Source organism: Phyllostomus hastatus, unplaced genomic scaffold (assembly GCF_019186645.2).
Source record: "Phyllostomus hastatus isolate PE091 unplaced genomic scaffold, TTU_PhHast_1.1 phas_contig_40, whole genome shotgun sequence".
Taxonomy (NCBI): Eukaryota; Metazoa; Chordata; class Mammalia; order Chiroptera; family Phyllostomidae; genus Phyllostomus; species Phyllostomus hastatus.
In genome coordinates, this window is record NW_025333872.1 from 63,028,258 (window position 1) to 63,048,629 (window position 20,372).

Genomic DNA, 20,372 nt, shown 5'->3' on the forward strand with positions numbered 1-20,372 from the left:
AATCATAACAAAACCAGATCCATAAAGAGCAACTATATTTGAATCAAAATTCTACACTACTAATGTTTGGACCTGGTTAAAATACCCACCAGAAAAACACAAAGATTACTCTGACTTTTAGGTACCGTATAGATTCTCACTGCGGCATTGGCAGTTAGAAAATATGAAGGGAATTTTCTAAGCTGATAACCAGACAGATTTAATTGCGGCAAAGTCTTGTGTGTTTTGTGTTTGTTTTTGTTTTGCTTTTTTGGTTAAGAGTTTTTTGTTTTTTGTTTATTTGTTTGTTTTTGGTTAGGAGCCTCAAGACCTAGTGGACAAGATGTAATATTTGCTTAATAAAAATGAGGACATTTGTCTCCTTTGACAAACCATTGTCACTTCACTGCTTCTCAGAGGTATTTTGAGATTTCATGTAGTCAAGTTTTATTGCTGTTAATCAAATATTTTAAACTACTATTAATTACACTTACAGTTTAACTGTGATTTTAATGTAGTTCAATTGGTTTCTTTTTCTTCACTTTTATAACTTGGTCATCATTTTTATAAAATTTATTTTAATTTAGCAGTTATTAGCATTGTTTTAAAAATGGTAAAACTTACATAAAAATTCATTACATAGAAAATTAAGACAAATACAATTATATTAATGTAAATAAAGTATATTTATATTAACATAACAAATCATATAATATTATACCTGTTATATAATTTATTATAAATTAATTATTTTAGCAACGTATTTGCCATTGTTATTTTTACATGCAAGAATAAGACAAGAAGAATCCATGATAATTCTATAGGTAATGCAGTCATTTAATAATAGACTTTCCTAGTTAATCTCTTGGAAAATACATACGCTTTTGTTGATTTAAATTATTTGTCCCAAAATTCTTATGAATTTATCCCAAACATTTGATATACAGACTCATGTGTTTTTATAATGTCTTTTACTTATATATGTAAGCGTATTTTTTACTTGGTTTCTAAAATTATGGTGTTTAGGTATACTTTGTTCTAGAGGGAAGAAATTTAAAATGCATTATTTTCATTTTCCACATATATACATTTTGTCTTCCCTGAAAACTAGCACAAAGAAAAGAAATAAATGATCTGGATAAAGAACAATTTTTGGACTGCTTGCCCACAGGCAATTTTCTAATGAGTTAAGCTACTCAAAGCAGATATGTCAGAATAGTTTGTGAATATTCTCATTCATTTTTTAAACCATTGTTCCTCTCCTTTAATTTAAGATTCAAAACTGGCTTCATTTCCCAGCTGAGAAAGAAATTGACTGACATGTATGTTGAAAATAACCAAGAACGCTGTGTAAAACTTGTCTTGGATAATTATTAAATTCAGCAATAAACAAATCAAATAGTGAGCTGCAGTTCCACTTTAAAATGGTGGTGCAAGAGAACTGTCTTTTGAGAATATACTACTTTATTTCTCTATGCCACTTTCATCAAGCCAGACTATGACAACAAACTTATATTAGATAAAATACTGAAGGAACTCAGTATTTTATTATTTAATATTTATTTAATATTTATATTAAAGAGGAGCACAATTAGAAATATACACCTTAAACAGGATGAAAAAAAATCTCATTATGTTATCCATTATAAAATTTTAACACTTTTATCCCTTAAGTGTAAATTATCAACAAAATTACAAGTTACAAATATATATTCTCACTTTCTTTCTCAAAGCAGCCCATGAAAGGGTGACTAGGAAAGGAATTGGAACTCTACCTTTACATGGCAATAGGAAGAGAAGAAGCTTTCCAACATAGTCTGACATAGCATAAAAGTGTGTGGACAGCACCTGAAGCACCTAAACAATTAGGCAAGCAGCTTTATAGACTCTTTGTATATAAATGGTGCTAGGGGTAAATTATACAATTGTTAATTATTTTGCTTTTCATCAATATGTTGCATTCCTTGAACTTTTTACAATGAAAGCAATGGAATTTAAAGCCATTGTTCTTGGTTCTAAGATTGACGTGTAACTTACATATCATAATTTTCTAGGTGAACTTTATATCTCTAAAAATTATGACTAAAAGAGAAGGAAAGGGTGTTTTGAGTAATCAGACCATGAGAGTAAGATTTTGGAGGGATTCCATATTGAAGATGTGGAAGAACACTCATTTACAAAAGGATCTTGGAATTTAAATTGAAAATAAAATAAACATAATCATTCATTGCAGAAACAAAATAAATCATTAAGAATAGGTTTATTTGATTACTACCAAGGAGACTGGATCAGTAATCAAAATCTCACAATGAAGAAAACCTTAGGACTAGATGGCTTCACTAGTGACTTTTACCAAACATTTAAAGAATTAACACCAAACCTAAATTCTTCCCAAAAAAATCAAAGAGGAGAAAAAACTTCAAAATTCATTTCACAAGGTCAACATTATCCTGATATCAAAACCAGAAAAAGATATTACTAGAGGAAAAAAAAACCTGATATAACAGACCAATATCCTTGATAAATATAGATGCAAAAATTCTCAATAAAATTCTATCAAGCCAAAATAAGCAGCACATTAAAACAATTATATACCAGATATGATCAAGTGGGATTTATCCCTTGGGTGCAAGGAAGGTTCAACATTAGCAAACCAATCAGTTTAACATCACATTACATCACATCACATTAACAGAATGAAAGCAAAGAATTATATGACCATCGCAATAGATACAGAAAAGCATTTGACAAAATTCAGCATCCATTCATTATAAAAACTCAACAAATTAGACACAGAGGGAACATGTCTCAAAAGCATAAAAGCCATATATGATAAGCCCATTACTAACGTTATTCTCAATGGTGAAAGGTTGAAAGCTTTTCTTCTAAGATCAAGAGCAAGGCAAAGATGCTCACTCTCACCACTCTTATTCAACATAGTACTAGAAGTATAGTTAAAGCAATCTGGCAACAAAAACAAATAAATAAATAAAAGGTATCAGAATTAGAAAGAAAGAAATAAAAATTATATCTATTTGCAGATGACATTATTTCATTTAGAGAAAATCATAAATACTCAACAAAAAAACCTGTTAGATCTAATCAATTCAATAAACAGGCAAAATATAAAATTAACATACAAAAATCAGTACACAATCACAATGTATTTTCTCAAAACGAAAGAAATATTCAATAGATCCCATTTACAATAGCATCAAAAACATTAAAATACCTAGAATAAATTTAACTAAGAAGGTGAAAGATCTCAACTCTGGCAACCACAAGACATTGATGAAAGAAATCAAAAAAGACATATAAATAAGTGGAAAGTTATTCCGTATCCAATGACATTTTTTACAAAAGTAGAATAGCACTCCTGAAATGTATATGTAACCAAAAAAGACCCTGAATAGCCAAAGAAATCCTGAGAATGAAGAACAGAGCAAAAGGCATCACATGTCCTGATTTCAAGCTATTCTATGAAGCTATAATCATCAGTAAAGGATAGTACTTGCATAAAGACAGAAAAATAGACCAATAGAATGGAAGCAAGAGCCCAGAAATAAACGCAAGACTATATGGTCAACTAATACATGATAAGAAGCCAAGAATACTCAATGAAGAAAAGGCAGTCTTTTTGATAAATGACATTGGAATAATTGGATATTCATATGTAAATGAAAAAATGAAACCGGACCCATATCTTACACCACTCAAATGGATTAAAGACTCAAATGTAAGACTTAAAACCATGGAACTCCTAGAATAAAGTGTAAGAATAAAACTTCTTGAGATGGATCTTGGTGATGACTTTTTGGACATGACACCTAAAGCACAAGCAACAAAACTAAAAATAAACAAATGAAACTACATCAAACTGAAACAATTTTGCACAGCAAGAAAAACCTTCAACAAAGTGAAAGACAACCCACAGAATGATAAAAAAATAGTTGAAAGCCATATATCTGGTCAGCAGTTAATACCCAAACTACGTAAAGAACTCATAAAACTCAACAAGAAAAACATTAATAATAATGCCATTAAAAAGTGGGCAAAGGACCTGACTCCAAAGAAGACATATGAGAAGCCAACAGTTTCATGAAAAGATACTCAACATTACTAATCATTAGAGACAGGCAAAGTAAATCCACAACAAGGTATCACCTCATGCCTGCCACAATAGCCATCACCAAAAAGACAAAAGAGAACCAGAGACAGAGGAATGTGGTGACAAGGTACAAACTTCCAGTTATAAGATAAATAAGTACTAAGAAAGTAATGTACCACATAATGATGAAAGCTAACACTGCTGTATGATATATAAGAAAGTTAAGAGAGTAAATAAGAGAGTTATTAAGAGAGTAAATACTATGACTTCTCATCACAAGGAAAATGTTTTCCTTTCTTTTTTCTTTATTTTCTTTATATTGTACCTATATGAGAAGTTGGATATGAACTGAATCTATCCTGCTATGCATTTCACAATATATGTAAATCAAACCATCCTGCAGAATACCTTATATTTATATAGAAGTATTCTATTTTTCTCAATAAAACTGGAAAATAAATAAAAAATAACTTTTCTGGTCCCAGGGAATAGAGCCTAGAGAAAGAAATGTGGGAGAGTAAGTTTATTGCATGGCTTAGTAAAAGATATTCAGGAGAGGAAAAGCATTTATGGGTGGAATAATAATCAATTATTCAATAGGTTTATCTTTTAACTGTAGTCTACTTCATTATTTGACATCTCTATTTCCTGGTATTACAAACAAACAAATCAACACACCAAACACTAACACCTTTAACTGTTGGCCCAGGCACTAATAACTCCAGAAGTATTTGCACTGTTTTCTTATTAATGCAAGTCAGGAATAAAGACATAAACATATGAACACTGATGCACTGCATTGAACTAGTCTAGTTAGGAATTAGATGACAACTGTCATTTTTTCCCATGCCTCTCATCCCACACATGTGAATAGAAGTAATAATCATTACTGAATGCTACGTATTGAATTCATTGTAAAATAACCTGCATTAACTTTCACAGTATTCATTAGAAAAAAATGAAGAAAAAATGAAAAACTCACTAAAGACAGATATTAAAGGAAGCCATTTTTGTATAATTTCCAAGTACTTAGGCACTCGGTGGGCTATTTGGGCACCCTCATTCAGAAGACTATAAAGTTAAAAGCACTTCCACTTGAAATGGAGGTGAACTGTGGAGGCCACAACTAGCTGCTAAAAGTCATGAAGCAGCTTAGCCATTTGATGGCGAGCGCCCTCATTAGTAACCTGGGTGCACAGGTGAAGGCCACGGAGAACACTTAGAAGAAACAAGTGGCCTGTTCTGACCAGGAGGCACAGCACCAGCAATGTGTGGGCATCAAGCTTTTGTCCCAGTGCATGTGAAGGTCCCAAGGGAAGCCCCACTATAGAGATATAGGACAGTAATGACACGTGGGAACACTGCTGAGAACTAATTCCAAGACGAAAGGTCAGGAGTCCTGTGTAAAGGGAAAAGTATTCTTGGCTACACATAGCCCCCGAGAATCAAAAAATAGCCACAATGTTTTTGTTGCTTTTCTCTGTTTGTCAAGAAGAATCTAAATAAGTAAAGACACTGAGCTTGAGCCTCAGGACATTATCATTTTTGAATTGCTTGTCTTGTTTCAGTACATGCTTCTTCAGGTATGTCAGGTATGAATGTAGCTGAATTACTGCATATGAAACATCAGATAATCCAGAGACCTTACAGATGAGGAAATGGAGGCTCTAGGCAGTTAAATGAATTGAATATATTTAAAAGCCACAGATTATGGATTCAAGGCATGTGTATTAATTTTATAGTGTTCATTCTTATGGTATACATGTTACAGTAAGGATAAAATATACATAATACCAAACCTTACCTGGAAATCATAGTAGTGAAACCATAAGTGCACATAAGGAAGTACTCAATAAACAATATTTTCCATAGATTATCAAAGAAAATAAACGTTCATGAAGGTGATTTTTCTCATTTGAGAACTGATCAATCCTACTCTCCAAAAGTCTCTATTTTAACTCAGCTCTATTTAGGCCTAAAATACAATCCTTCCCAACATTTACAATCTCTTAGTGTTGCAAAGAATTTCAAAAATAACCATTAACCCTTTCATAGTTGGATTTGAGTTTGGAAAGCAGCCACAACGTTCCATGGCTCTTCCTTACCATTTTCTCCCCTGGGCCAGTAGGGCTCCTACAGTCCATGTAAGAAGAAGAAAAATATGAGAAAACAAATGAATCTCCAGTGGTTCCTCTACTGAAGATCCACTATAACATGAGTCCTGAGAGACATTCCAGTCTTGGGTTTCACTAGAACCAGGCAGAAACAAGGTTAGGGCCCATAACAGACCCCACTTGCTTTTTAACCCACCAGACCCCAAGTTTCCATTGCTGAGATCATGTATTGTCTACTTTATATTCAACCACCACTAGCATAACTTTCCCCTTCCCCCACTCACCATGCCACCACTATGCCTAGCACTTGCATGGATGGATGGACAGACAGATTCATGGATGGCTAATTGAAAAAACACAGGGTCCAGGAGAGATAAGGCTTGAGTGCAGTTGGTAAGGTACATGAATGTCTCACACAAGATGGACAACAATTTGAACATTTCACCTAAAATGTCATATGGTGTGCTTGTGTGTGCTATTGTTATGTTACAGATTACATGTTTGTGATTTTTATAATAAAGGTTTTGTAATTTAAAAGGGGGGGTGTTATTTGTGCCAAACCCTATACATGCAATTTTCCTCTTTGGGTCCACTATAATGCATAGCATTTATTCAAATATCAGGGTAAAGTTTTTATTTCCTTTTCTGGGGAAATCTTGTCATTATTTTCTGGTTAAAACTTATTGAATAGCCCTGGCTGGTGTGGCTCAGTGGACTGAGCACAAGCCTGTGAACCGAAAGGTCACCAGGCTTCTCTCCCTCCCTTTCTCCTCCTTTCCCCTCTCTCTAAAAATAAATAAATAAAATATTTTTTAAAAAAACTTCCTGTACATGTGTAGCTGGAAACTTTTTAACCATAATAAAAAACAAAAGATGTCATACTTTGAGTAGTATAACTTTATACCCAGACCTCAAAGAAAAACGTCTAGTCATGAAAATGCAGTGAAAAATGAGCATATTCTAAATGTTACTTGTATGTCAGTTAGACCTGTCTGTGCCTGTCAGAATGAAAAGGGAGGAAGATTAAAGTTAGGGATGGAGTTGATGCTTTAAATGTTGAGAGAGAGAGAGACCTTAGATTTGAAAGTGTAGTTTTAGGAAGATCCATGATATACCTACAAATGAAATTCAGTTCTGTAGTTCAAGTGAGGGAGGCATGACTTATTTTACACCCAAAGAAAAGGTACAGTATTAAATGCACCATTTGTTGATGCTGATGAAGATGCACCCAGAGTCTGTGAGTATACATACTGAAATAAAAGTCACATCAACAACAGTAGCCTGCCCAGTTCACACTCACTTAGCACAGGGAAGTGTGTTTCAAATAGAAGGTTCTTGCCAATACTTCCTTGTATCTTCTAGGCAGCTTTTTAGAAAATAGGGAGTTGCAGATAAGAAGGAAAACTCATTACCCACCCTCAGAGAGTCAAGAAATAAAGTGTGGGTTTGTAATACTCACGGCTCGGCCTGCAGGCTCCTGTCTTCAGCCACATAGTTAGAAGGAATATATCCCTGCAGCTGCTGGCCGAAGCGGTCTCCCCTTTTCTCCAAGTACCGGGCGAACCACCAGCCCTCATGGGAAGTGTCCAGGACTTGGAGCTTATCGCCTGCTCGGAAGCTCAGGTCCTCTGCAGTCCGAGCCTGGTAATCAAACAGGGCCACAAAGTAGTGGCCCTGTGGTTTGGGAGCAGAAGGGGGGCAGGGGGCCCCTATGTTCTCATTCACCACCTGTTTGTCTGCCTCCTGGACAAAGCAGGGGAGATAAGATTTCAGGTACGCCCAGAGCCTCAGGCAGACGTTGCCCATGCTGGCCTGGCGGAGAGGAAGGGAGAGGGGCTTCTCCCTCTCCCCTTTGTCTCTGCAGATTCACTTTCTCTTCCTCCACTGGGCAGCTTTGAAATCAGCACCAGTTCACCAGGCTTCAGAGAGTGTGCAAAGCCCTGTTTCCCAACAGTCAGGCAGAGCTGGCTGCTTGGAGAGACTCACCAGCTTGCTTTCTGTGGCTGTAGCTGTTGTCCCAGACCAAGCCGAGTGGGAGCTGGGCAGCTGCTCAGTGGCAAGACGCCTCTTCTTCTTGTCTACTTAGGAATCCCACAAGAAAAATAAAATTAAGAGGGCTTTATTTAGACAAATGTCTGAGAACAGAAAAGAGTCACCTTGCCTTTTGTCCCAAGAAAAAGTTAACAAGAGAAAGATGTTAACTCCAGGTAAGATCTGCACGTCTTGCCTTTGCCGGGAGCTCTCTCCCTGTTGTCTCCGTAGTTTGGCCAGTCCTGACCCCCAGGGCTCTTTCCTTTTTGCTAATGAGTAACAAACAAGCCAGGACTATTGCCTTTAACATCCTGAGCTATGAACAAACTCTAATAATTTCTCCTTACTTCCTGGTTTCTTTTTCTCTGTGATCTAAATGAGATTCCCGCCCTCTTTACCTCTCACTTCTCCAACACCCAAGAGAGACCAGCGCCCTCATCAGGGAACCAAACTCTTAAAGCAGCCGACAAAAATCTCTGCTCCTGGACAACAGACTAGCCCAGGGAGCTTTTTGTCTTGCTATGTTCTCAGCACAGAAATTAATGGGAGATTCTCCCCAAACCCCCTCCCACCCCCAAAGATGAGTAGGATTGTTTTGCCACCACTAGGGGAAATAAAAAGGCAAATTAAAATGTTTAGGTATTTGTTACTAGAAAAGGGGTAATTGGGAAAGAACCATTGAGTTCCTACTTTTTTAATCACTATAAACATGTTTTAATAGCTTCAAAGTCTATTTATAGTCTGGAAATGTATGAAAGCAGATGACTAAAATGCTGAGAACCCAAAACATTGCTTTCTCCCACAGAAACATTTGATTTCCCACCTCTCATGCACTATTTGTGAAACACACACAGATGCACACAAATGAGGTGACCAGTGGAAAGAGTAGAAGTGCCGTGTGTGCTGCTGTGGAAGCTCTTTCTGCTAAAGGCTGACCTCCAGGTGTATATAGTTACTACTAGCTTTGGTAGCAGGAGCTCAGGACTTAATGAAGCTGAGACCAGGACACAATCCCAACAGGCAGTGGGTTTTCCTCTACTGCCCTAGTTCAGGACGGCTGGCTCACATCACACATGTGTGTCCAGGATCCCACGGATATGGGCAGCGAGTTTGGATGGATCAGTGCATTGCCATTTTCACTAGTAGAGAGCACTGCAAACTTGTTTATGATGGGTCACTTGTTTTTGTGTAAGACATTTATTTAAAAATTGCTCTTAAAAATAATCTCTTTCTTGGTGGAGTCTTGAACCTAGCTAACCTAGCCCCCAGTACAATCTCTAAACTCCTGGGGTTTTTTGTTTTTTTTTTTTCAAACGGCAAGGCATTTTTAATAATCAGAAAAATTGAGCAGAAGAAGAAAAAAAAAAGAAAGAAAGAAACCCAGAGAACCATGGCCTCAGTCCCACCTGCCATTACTTTGTACTAAAATCAGGCGTTTATGGTGGACAGAGCATTTCATTAGAACAAGATCTCAGGTCAGGACCCCAGGCATCTCCAACCATTTTTGAGAGTCAGAGAAGCACCAATTTGTCAGGAGTAGCAAAGCAAAAGCTGAGCCAGGTGTGTTTGTGTGTTTGTTTGTCATATGGAGTCTAAAATAGAATTCCACATATAAAACACAAAATAGCAATTATACAATACTGAGAAACCAGAAAAGTATGTTGTTCCAAACACAATATTAATTGTAAAAGAATGGGATTCTGTTAATGCTCCTGAACAGAGGCATGGATGCTAAAGTTTTTCCAGAGATACCTACATGATCTGAAAATGAAATATTTGGAAGAGAAGTACTCAAAACCAATCTGTAACTGGAGTATGAGACTTCAAACATTTGAAGGTTCTAAATTCATATATGCCTCCATTATGGTTACGCCAAGTCATTCCAGAGAAAGACGAAGGGGCAGGTCTGCACAGCTCCGTCCTGAGCTGTGAATGACATTGAAAAAGCAGTGGACTGACCGACGACGTCAGGCAAGCAATGGGCTGAGAAAGCTCGGTCAGGGGCAGGAGGAGACAGGGTTTCCTTGTGTCCATAGCACCAGAATTCTGCAGTCACCCAAGCTTGAAGCTTTGCAGTCCTGTTTCACTCTCTCCCTCATTTCTCTGAGCTAATCAATCACTAAGTGTTGCTCAGTCTTTCTTTTCATTTACTTCACAGCGTTGTTGTTTTTTTTTAATTCCTTCTGGATGACAGCTGGGTACTGAGCAAAAAAAAAACAAAAACAGAATATTACTCCTTAGGTTATCCCACAGGCCTCCTAACTAGTCTCCCTTCCTCCAGTGTATCCACATATTTCTGACTCACTTGCATACCACTCCGTTTTTATAATAGTAACATTGCCAGAAGTCATAGGTGTGTACTGGTAAGAGTAGCCATCAGTATTGGAGGGCTGTCTATTTGCCAGACACTGTGCTAAGAATGTTATAAATGATATATCACTTAGTCCTCAGAAAATAGAAACAACTCCTTCAAGAAAAGTTACATTTTCTTTAATCTTAGAGAAGAAGAGACTGGGGTTGATGGACGTTAAGTAACATGTCCAAGGTCACACAGCCACCAGGTGGCTGAACCATAAGTAACACCCTAGTCTCTATCTGACTCCAGAGCCTCAGATGGTAACTCCTCGATTTCGAGGACTCTCAAACAAAAACCTAATGTCAATCTGCCATGTAAAAAAAATTCTTCAGGGACCTTCAATGGGTTTGGAATAAAACCTAAACTCTTTAGCTGGCCAAAGTCCTGGTAACTTCTCTAACCCCACAGCCCTTCTCTCCTGCACCAGTGCCCTGTGATGCAGGTTCACCGAGTAACCAGCTGCTCCTGAGACCCGAGGCCCTCCTTCCTCTGCACCTTTCCTTTGTTCTCCACCTGCTTCCTGGGCAACTGCCTTGTGCTTTCCTAGTGACCTCCTTGTGACTTTCTTAAGCCGGGTTTGAGTGGTACCTTCTCTGCCGTAAGAGGTTAGAGGACCTCTACTCGGTGCACCCCTAAAGTCTGGCACACACTCCCACTTGTTTGCCTATTGCATTCCACTTAGTTTTCTTACTTCCGTGACTTTCCCAGGAGAATAAAATTTCTATGAATGAAAAAAGAGTTCTGTAGCAAAACTGACAAGTTCCCTGATAAAAAGTGACTCAGAGTGATTCGATCATAAATTCCTTGACTGGGCAGGTCATGGCAGTCACACCCAAGCATATAACTCTTTTGATAAAAGGTTTATCTGTGTTCTAAACAAGCACAGTCCATTGTTGTTGTGCATCTAAGTAAACACGTTTTTGAAATGCCAGAGTAATCCTCTTTTTCAGATCCCTCAGAGGCATAATTGTCCTCAAGCGTGCACATATGTCAACCATCCTGTGTGAAACCTGAGAGGAACAGATACCTACTAAGAAGGGCTCCTAGCAGCTAACTGGGCTCAGATTTAAAAAACCAGAGCCTGGCAGGTATTTTGCACAGGGACCTCTCACGCAAACTGCACTTTACAGAGAATCTGGCATTGAACTGCCTGCCTGCACTGTGTTTCTGCTGCCGGAGCCAGCCCTTACAAAGGCGTTTCTGGAATCCTATTTCAACTATTAGGACTGAGGATTTCCCCATCCAATCAGAGCTGCACAGCTCTGGCCAATCAGAGCAGCTCTATTCTGACCAACCAAGACGGTGCCTTTGGAACCAACCAAACTGGGAAGGTTCGGAGCCCTCATTTGCAAGAAGATGGCTCAGTCAGGGATCTAAGGGGTGGAGACTCTGGTCCGCCAAAGCCAACTTCCCTCTGTCTTGGGGAGCACACTTCCCACTGAAGTCTGAGAGCTGTTTCCTTGACTAGAGCTGAAACACCAAAGTGTCTTCCCAGAGCAGAGTTTGGCAGACCCACACAAAGCAAAGCAGATCGGTATGGAGCAGAACAGCTGTCTAGAAGAGAGGGGCCTGGCGCCAGTTGTTCCACAATCGTGCTGGTCTCACAGCCATGCTGTATCACAGTTGAGCTGTTGTGCACTGAATTAAGTCTCCTTCTTCACTGAACCCTAAATTGGGGATTCCTATTGGCACTGAATTAGTGCCAACAACCATCGATTGACAATCCAACCCCCCCACCTTGCTGTCTCCTCCCTGCATGTAATCCCTAAATTCCAAATGCATGAAAAACTTCAAATTGCTGTTCTTCAAAGCTTTTGTGATCTTGCTTTCTGGCATTTGTCTTCAGTTTGGCTCATATAAATTCATAAAAATTCTCTACAGGTTTGGACATTCTTATGTTGACATTTCCTTCTCAGAATTTTCAGGGAAGAATGAATTCCATTACATAAGTAATAAATACTCAGTAACTATTTGTTTTGGGGGAAAGAAAGGAGGGAGGGAGGAGAGGAGGAAGGGAGGCAAGGAAAGAAATAATTGGGATGAGATAAACACATGCAAGAATTCACAACTGACAGAAAATGTTCCACAGTGTAAAAAGTGCTGAGAGCACAAAAGGAGTGATGTTCTGCTTATCGCCTCTCTTCTTTCCTCTCTTATTGTTTCCTGAATTCGGAGTTTCTTTGCTAGCCTCCTAAACCAGTTTTACTGCCTAGCATCCTTATAGCAAACTGCCAGCACTTTAAAGATCTTAAACCACTCTCCTGCTCAATAACCTTCAACAGATCCTCTTTGCCAGTAGATATGGTTTGGATTTAGGGCTAAAGAAATTGTACTTTATCTGATGTTTATCAGATGTATCCTTCAGCATCCTCCTACTATTACTGCCTTCTTTTAGCTGTTCTACTTGGTCAAATTGGTTTACTGAGTCTCCCAACTGTTCTCATCCATTTCCACATTAAATTCTGTCTCCTCTGTGATTCTTTTGGTTGGTGTTCCTTCTCCTCCCACAGATTCCTGCCTGCATTTTGAGATCTGAATAAATATCCCATACCTCCTTAAGATCTTCTTCGTCCATTTCAGCCAAAACAATAATTTTCCTCTTTTTACAATTTTTCTGGTTCCTGCAATCGCCCCCTCCCAACACACAATGAATTTAAAGATGCTCTTATATCTGATTTGCTGAACAATGCAACAGAAAAATTCCACAGCTGTTATTCCATTTTATGCCAGGATAAATCAATGATCTCCAACTCCTGCTAAGCCCCTAGCACTGCTCAGCAATTTTTTTTCCATGCCAGTCTGGCCAGCTACCTTCTGTTTGTTTTCTCATAGCACTGTTCCAAATCATGCACCATTTTCCTCAGGATCTCTACAGATTGGCCTTTTAATGGATAATGTGCTAGTCACAGAAATTCACAAAAATTCCAAATCTATTTGACATTAACCAATTAAATTTCCTTTACTCATGTCAGAAAATGTACCTCCATCTGCAAATCCTTGCACTTCTCTCCAAGGGAAAAAAATTTCTACTTGCCTACCCAGTGTCCAGTTTCTTCTTCCTTATTAACAGAAACTTACTTTTATAGAAGCACAAAGCTTGAGAGTACATTTCTCATCCCTCCTTGCAGCTAAAAGTGCCCCCCAAAAATAAGCAAAAGTCTCTTAAAGGAGGTTGACTCAGCTGGGAGTTTATTCTGTTCCCTTCCTGTTTTCTTTCCTCTTGCCTAGAGCTCAGCTGAGATGGCTGGACCTTCAGCAGACATCTTGAACCATAATATAACATTAAAAATATAAAGAGCATAAATAAAAAGGAATTTGTGCCCCAGGTATACCTACCTTCATACTTGTTCACCACATGGGAGTCAAATTATCTTCTCCCTATGTAAGCTATAATTATTTTGACTTTTTATTATACGTATCTAAGGCTAATCTTAACTGATATGTTTTCAGTGACAGAAGAAGTAGTCTGTGCTCTTGATATTATTCTCTGTGGTACGTGATTCTATCGGTTAACTTTCCTCATGATGCTCTCAGTGTACTCCTCAAAGTCCACAGTCAAGCTCAAGTCTCTCCGGCACTGAAAAAGAAGAGAAAAAAGAAAATTACTAAATTCTTTATCCCACCTTAGGTGCCACCCTGTCTCTCTTCTTTCTTCAGCCACATTTTTTTTTCAGAGAAATAGTGAATGTTTTCTCTTTTTCATTTTTTTCTTCCTTTTTTACTCATAGTCTTCAGTCTGGCCTTGTTTTATGCTACATCGCCTGCCTTGCCATTTGCCAAATTATTCCTTTTGTATCCTTACCCCATCTGATCACTCTTCACTGTCTGACAAAGGTAGTTTTTCTAAGCTTTTCACAATGCTGTCCTCTTGATTTTCTTTCTCTTGACAATCCTCAATGTCTGCAAGTTGGTCTTCCTCTTCTAATCCTTCAGAGTTGATGTTAACTAGCAATCTCAGCTGGGACCCCAGGCTGGTTCTTTTCTTCCTCTATACACACTACTGAGTGGCCACGCCCTCTGGGTCTATGGCTTGAACTGCTGACAACTCTCAGAACTTTACCTCCTCCCCAGGCTGATCCCAACCTATCTGATCATGGCCTATATAGAATGTCCTATAAGTACTTCAATTTCAAATTCACAGATCCAAATTTTTGTGATTCTCTCAAAACTTTTCATTTTTATGCATTATCTGCTTTAATCAAAATCATGTCAAATAAAAACCTCAAGAAGCATCTTAAATTCCTCTATGTTCCTTATTTCCTATAGCTGATGAATGAACAAATTATCTGAATTCAAACTGTTTAATATCTCCTCTATTTATTTGCTTCCTCTCCATCCTACTAATGTGGCTTGAACTCAAGACATTTTGATGTCTTTCTAATTCTTTAATAGTCTCTAAACTGTTGATCTTTCTCTTTTCATTCCCATTCTTCCCCAACCATAGTCTCCTCTGTAGGCAGAGTGATCTTGCTAGAGTTTAAATCTGCTCATATTGAACACTTTTTAAAAAATACTTCAGTAAAAAGAATAAATAGATTCAATATATCAACCAACACGTTGTATTCACAGTAATCAAGACTGTGTGGTATCGTCAGAGGAATAGACACATTGATCAATGGAGCAGAATAGACAACCCAGAAATAAACCCACACAAATAGGCCCAACTGATTCTGGACAAAGTTAGAAAAGTAATTCATTTGAGGAAAGACAGCCTTGTCAATACAGTGCTGGAGCAGTTGGACAGCCAGACAAAAAAAAAGAAAAAGAATCTTCACCAAGTCTCATACCTTATACAAAAACTAATTCAAAATGGATCATGGACTTGAATATAAATATACAACTATAAAACTTTTAGACAAAAATATAAGAGAAACTCTCAGAACTTAGGGTTTGACAGAGTTCTTAGTCTTAACACCCAAGGCATTATCCATAAAAGGAAACCTGACAAATTAAACTTCATCAAAATTAAAAATTTTGTTCTGTGGAGGATCCTGTTAAGAGAATGAAAATACAAGCTATAGACTGGGAGATAATGTAAAGTACTTATATTATTTAACAGCTAGAATATAAAAGGACTCTCCAAAATCTATAGTAGTAAAACAAACAACCAATTTGAAAATGGACAAAAGACATAAACAGGCATTTCACTAAAGAAGAATACACAGATGGAAAACAAGGCAAACTAAACATGTAATGAGACACCTACTACAATGGCTAAAATGAAAACTAACACAACACCAAATGAGGATGGTAAGGATGTAGGGAAAATAGATCCCTCATACATTGCTGGTGGGAATATAAGATGGTACAGTTACTGTGGTTAGCAGTTTGGTAATTTCCTATAAATCTAAACATGTGGATATCATACAAAGCCACAATTGTACTACTGGGCAATTATTCCTGAGAAATGCAAACTTATGTGCACACAAAAACTTGTGTAGGAATGTTTATAGCAGCTTTATTCCTGATAGCTCCAAAGTGGAAAGAACCCAGATGTCTTTCAATGAGTGAATATTATTGAACAATTAAATAAACAAACTATTAATATACACACCAATCTGAATAACCTCCAGGAATTTATGCTCAATAAAAAAAAATGAAAGAAAGAAAAAAAGCTGATTCCAAAAGGTTCTTTATTATATAATTCCACTTATACAACATAACACATCTTGAAAAGATAAAATTATAGAAATGGAGACTCTATTAGTGTTGCCAGAGGTTAAGGAGGGGGTGGAGATGAGAAGGAAATAGGTATGACTATAGAAGAACAACATGTGGAATTCTTGTAATGATGGAAATGTTCTTTACCTTGGATGTATATATATCAGCATCTGGATTGTAATGTTGTATTGTAGTTTTGCAAGATGTCATCATTGAGGGAAGCAGGAAGAAGGGTCCACAAGATATCTTTGTATTATTTCTATCAAACACAAATCTACAATTATTCAAAAATTAAAAGCTTATTTTTTTTCAAAAAAGAAAATTGCTCTTCAGTGTTTATTCATTACCTTGAGGATAAAGGCCATAACTACCAAACAGCAGCTGGGGTCCTGCTGCCTGCCAACACCCTCTAGGCAAAATTCCAGAAGCAAAGATTTGATGAGAAAGGAAAGGAGTCTTCATTCAAAAGCTACACAACTTTGGAATAACAACTTTCTGCAGGTATTTGTCACTTACAGCTTTAATCACTTAAACCTACCAATTAGGCACTAAAATCTTTAACTCCAAAAGTCCCCTATCTTTTTAGTTTTTTAATGATCTTATTTCTATAGGATTAATTTACAAACTAAAACAACATAAGATTAAAAAGCTACACAATTTTGAAAGAATGGCAGGCTTCTGCCTCAGAGCCTGTCATTTCTAGAACACCTTAAGAATAAATAACCCTGCCACCCTCTGCCAGGTCAGCCTGATCCTAGCCTCTGCCCGGACTTTTCTTCTGCCATCCAAAATCTATCCAAAATACCGTCCTTTGAGAAACACAAGCAACTGCAGCACAATCATCCAGGCATCCTCGAGGAAGAGAACCAGAGAGCCAGTCTCTGTCCTTCTTTATTTTAAATCTTCTGGCCAATAATTCCATGCACACTGGAGGCCTTCAGCTTCTCAGCCAAGTCTGTCGTAGGCTGTTTACCATTGCCTCCGGCAACCTCCTCCCTCCACCCCTCCTTGCACCTCCCTAGTGATATAATCAGATCTCTCTCTCTCAATTTGAGTTCCTTTGTGTACAAATAACTCAATTCCACTTTGAAGAAAAAAATTATTTAAACATTCCTTGGCACTACCAAAGATGTGAAATAAGCATAACATATCTAGATTTCAGCAAGATAACTAAAAAAATATTCTAGAGATATCAGTAAAGGGGATTCAGTGAAACGCCTGCTTTCTAAAAAAACTGAATAACATATACAATCTCCTGGAAGCAGCTGATAAGCCTGTTCTAGAATGGAGATAGGTGTCCAGGGTCTTCGACTGTTAAACAGATACATCACTAAGCAAGGTTCCCATCTATCTATCAGGAAGACTGTTTTAGTGATGCTGAGGGGCCTCTCTAGTCTCTTACAGACTATCGCAGTTCCCACAAATGGTAGAAAACCAAAGCACCTCCAAGTCTGTTTGTTTTACTTTCCTTAAGCCCTTTCCTTTGTTATTTTGAAAAGCTTGAGATTAACAGAAAAGGATTTGTGGTAGACTGAGAATCAGCACATATATCATTAAAGTTCCTTTAATAGTAAAGCCTCTTACTGCTAGTCTTGTAGGGTTCAAAGTTAGATGAGCAGAGCCATGCCTCTGCTGGGGCTTAACTCCTTCAAAAATTAATTGTTACTCCATATTGCCATGGAAAAGATTTTTTAATTAGAGCTTAGATAAGAGTAAAATTAGAATCACAGCTGGCTGCAGAGGTGGACCCAAATGGCATTGCTTGTAAATTGGTGTTCCTTGGTTGGGAGTCCCCCGTACACTGTCACAGGGACACGGAATGGCTGGCGGGTGAGAATTCCTGTGCCTTGGCATTCTTTGGCTCTGTCACCTTGGATAAATTATTGACTGTTTAGCTTCAGGTTCTTCATCTGTAAAACACTGACAGCTCCTTGACAGTAACATGTACCTCATAAGGTTGTTAGGCGAGTTAAATGAGAAAATGCAATAAAATATTTAGCCCACTGTCTAGGACATGGTAAGTGCCCAATAAATATTTCCTGTTATTGTGAAGACATGTAAGTGGGCCACCCTGGGGTAGCTCTGCCCTCTCCTTTTACCACCAAGACCACTTATAAGAAATTGTTACATTTTCTTATAAGAGGCTCACTTTCCACCTCCAAACAAAAGCAAAATGCAGACCATACGTCCAACTCTAAAAGTAGCACCACGTGAGGAGCTAAAACTATGGTTCTATGAGCAAGTGCAGGGGATGGTTACATTGAACTATATGCACAGGAAAACATCTTTAAAAATCCATTTTAAACATCTCTGCTTTTTCCCCAGAATTTCTCTCCATATGACTACTGTCCAATCTGTTATTTCTTAGTCCTCAACTTGCCCGGTTGTACCCCTCTTCCCATGCCTCCTTGTCCCTTCATCTACATATTCTTTCCCATTCTTATACATTAAAATATTAATTTATAAGTTTGTGTGAAGTAAAAAAGATTATATCTGCATCGCCATCAATAGATCAATTAAAGTATGCTTTAATTGTACTTTATATTTTATAGTTTGTGTTAAGTTTTGGTGTCAAAAGATTATAGAAACCTATAATGTTTTTGTTTACATCCATTAGAATGTCAAAGTGGATGGAGAGTCACCTAATTGCAGTTATCATATTGGCCACAATATGTTGTTCATCAGATACTATCCTCCAGGGGGTGATCACCCAATGCCGGGGCAACGAGAAGGGACCCTAGTGCTGGAAAGCACTTTTAAAGGTGTGTTTCTGACTTTTAAGGATATTACAAATGCTAACATCTTAGACTTAATGCAGATTTCCCTTTTCCCAGAGCCCTGTTGGCCCCAAAGCAGTGGGTATGCCCTAGTCCCATGGACAAAGTGGAAGAATCTCTTCCTTGCTCTTGCTTCCAACATGGAAAAGCCTCTGAGAATTCTGAGGAAAGGTCTACATGAGCCACGTGGATTGACAACCTCACTGAAAAATAGATTGTGGGTGCGTGCACATGCCTGTGTGTGTGTGCTGCAACTTCTCTGTTGATGAGATAGGTTGGAACCCATACTACAAAAGCAGAAATCTATCCCAGGTAGGCATGTGAGAAAAGAGAGCGATTGGGAAAAATGAAGTGACATCTAAACTGAGACTTGAAAAAACTCTGAATTACCCAAATGAAAATGGTAGTCAAAGAAAAGTGTCTCTGGCAGTGGGAAAGTGAGTGTAAAGACCCAGAGGCAAGCGATAAACTGGTGTATGTTTTTAAGAAATAAAGGCCAACCGCACTTGGTATTGTCAGGAGGTCTTATCCAGCTACGATGCAGGCCCACTCTGTTGAGTTTCTCACGTGAAACAAGAAAAGATTCAAGCGGGGAGACCTGCAGATGTTCCAGAGAAACTTGCAGGGGCTTTGGGCCACCTTCTGTCCCTCTCGTCTTTGACACAAAGCACAGGTGGGTGGGTGTCAACACTCACATATTTGATCTAGCCCAACTGCTTCTCAGTCCTTAATGTTCATGTGAACCATCTGGAGGTCACGTCACAATGTAGAGTCTGATGCAGTAGATCGGGGGTGAAACCTGCATCTCTAACAAGGTCCCAGATGATGCCCATGCTGCTGACCAGTTTGCCTAGCAAGAGTTCAGTGACTCAAATCGCAGCTTGCTTCTCTGAGTGAGACATCAGCACATCCTCTGCTCACAATCACTTATTTAGGAAAGTAATATTATTATCTAGTCTGTTTGATCTTTCATCCTGAAAGATATTTTAAAGACCAACTGGCCCAATTACTTCATTTCAGAATGAAGGAAACAGCCTAGAAATGACAGGCAAATTGCTTCAGGTCACAGAGCTATTAGTGATGATAAAGTCAGAAATACTCAACATTCTTGCCCAGGAAGGTCTTTCCTCCCCACCATGCAGCTACTCCTCTTCAAGAAGTCCAGTCAAAGATTACATGCAATCTTTGGCTTCATGGTTTGGGGAAGAGGCTTCAGAGAGTGGAAGAAGAAAAGAATTTGGTCAAAAATCATACTGACGTGACCATACACGGGATCCTAGAACCGGTGTATGTTCAGATTGGGGTAGGACTTCTCAGACTAGGCAATTTATTTTGTATCTTTCAAA

At 38.1% G+C, this 20,372-nt stretch overlaps 1 protein-coding gene across 1 annotated transcript in view; it reads right to left on the reverse strand.

Annotated features, from left to right (window-relative positions):
• Nucleotides 1-16,658, reverse strand: part of FRK (fyn related Src family tyrosine kinase) — a 102,649-nt gene extending 85,991 nt beyond the window's left edge. The window contains exons 1-5 of the mRNA XM_045843746.1: nt 16,597-16,658; nt 16,397-16,508; nt 13,925-14,165; nt 9,989-10,433; nt 7,661-8,279 (exon numbers count right to left, since the gene is read on the reverse strand). Coding sequence (XP_045699702.1) covers nt 7,661-8,007 — 347 coding nt within the window. The 5' untranslated portion in view covers nt 8,008-8,279; nt 9,989-10,433; nt 13,925-14,165; nt 16,397-16,508; nt 16,597-16,658. The remainder of the gene's footprint in view (nt 1-7,660; nt 8,280-9,988; nt 10,434-13,924; nt 14,166-16,396; nt 16,509-16,596) is intronic.
• Between the last annotated feature and the right edge of the window lie 3,714 nt (nt 16,659-20,372).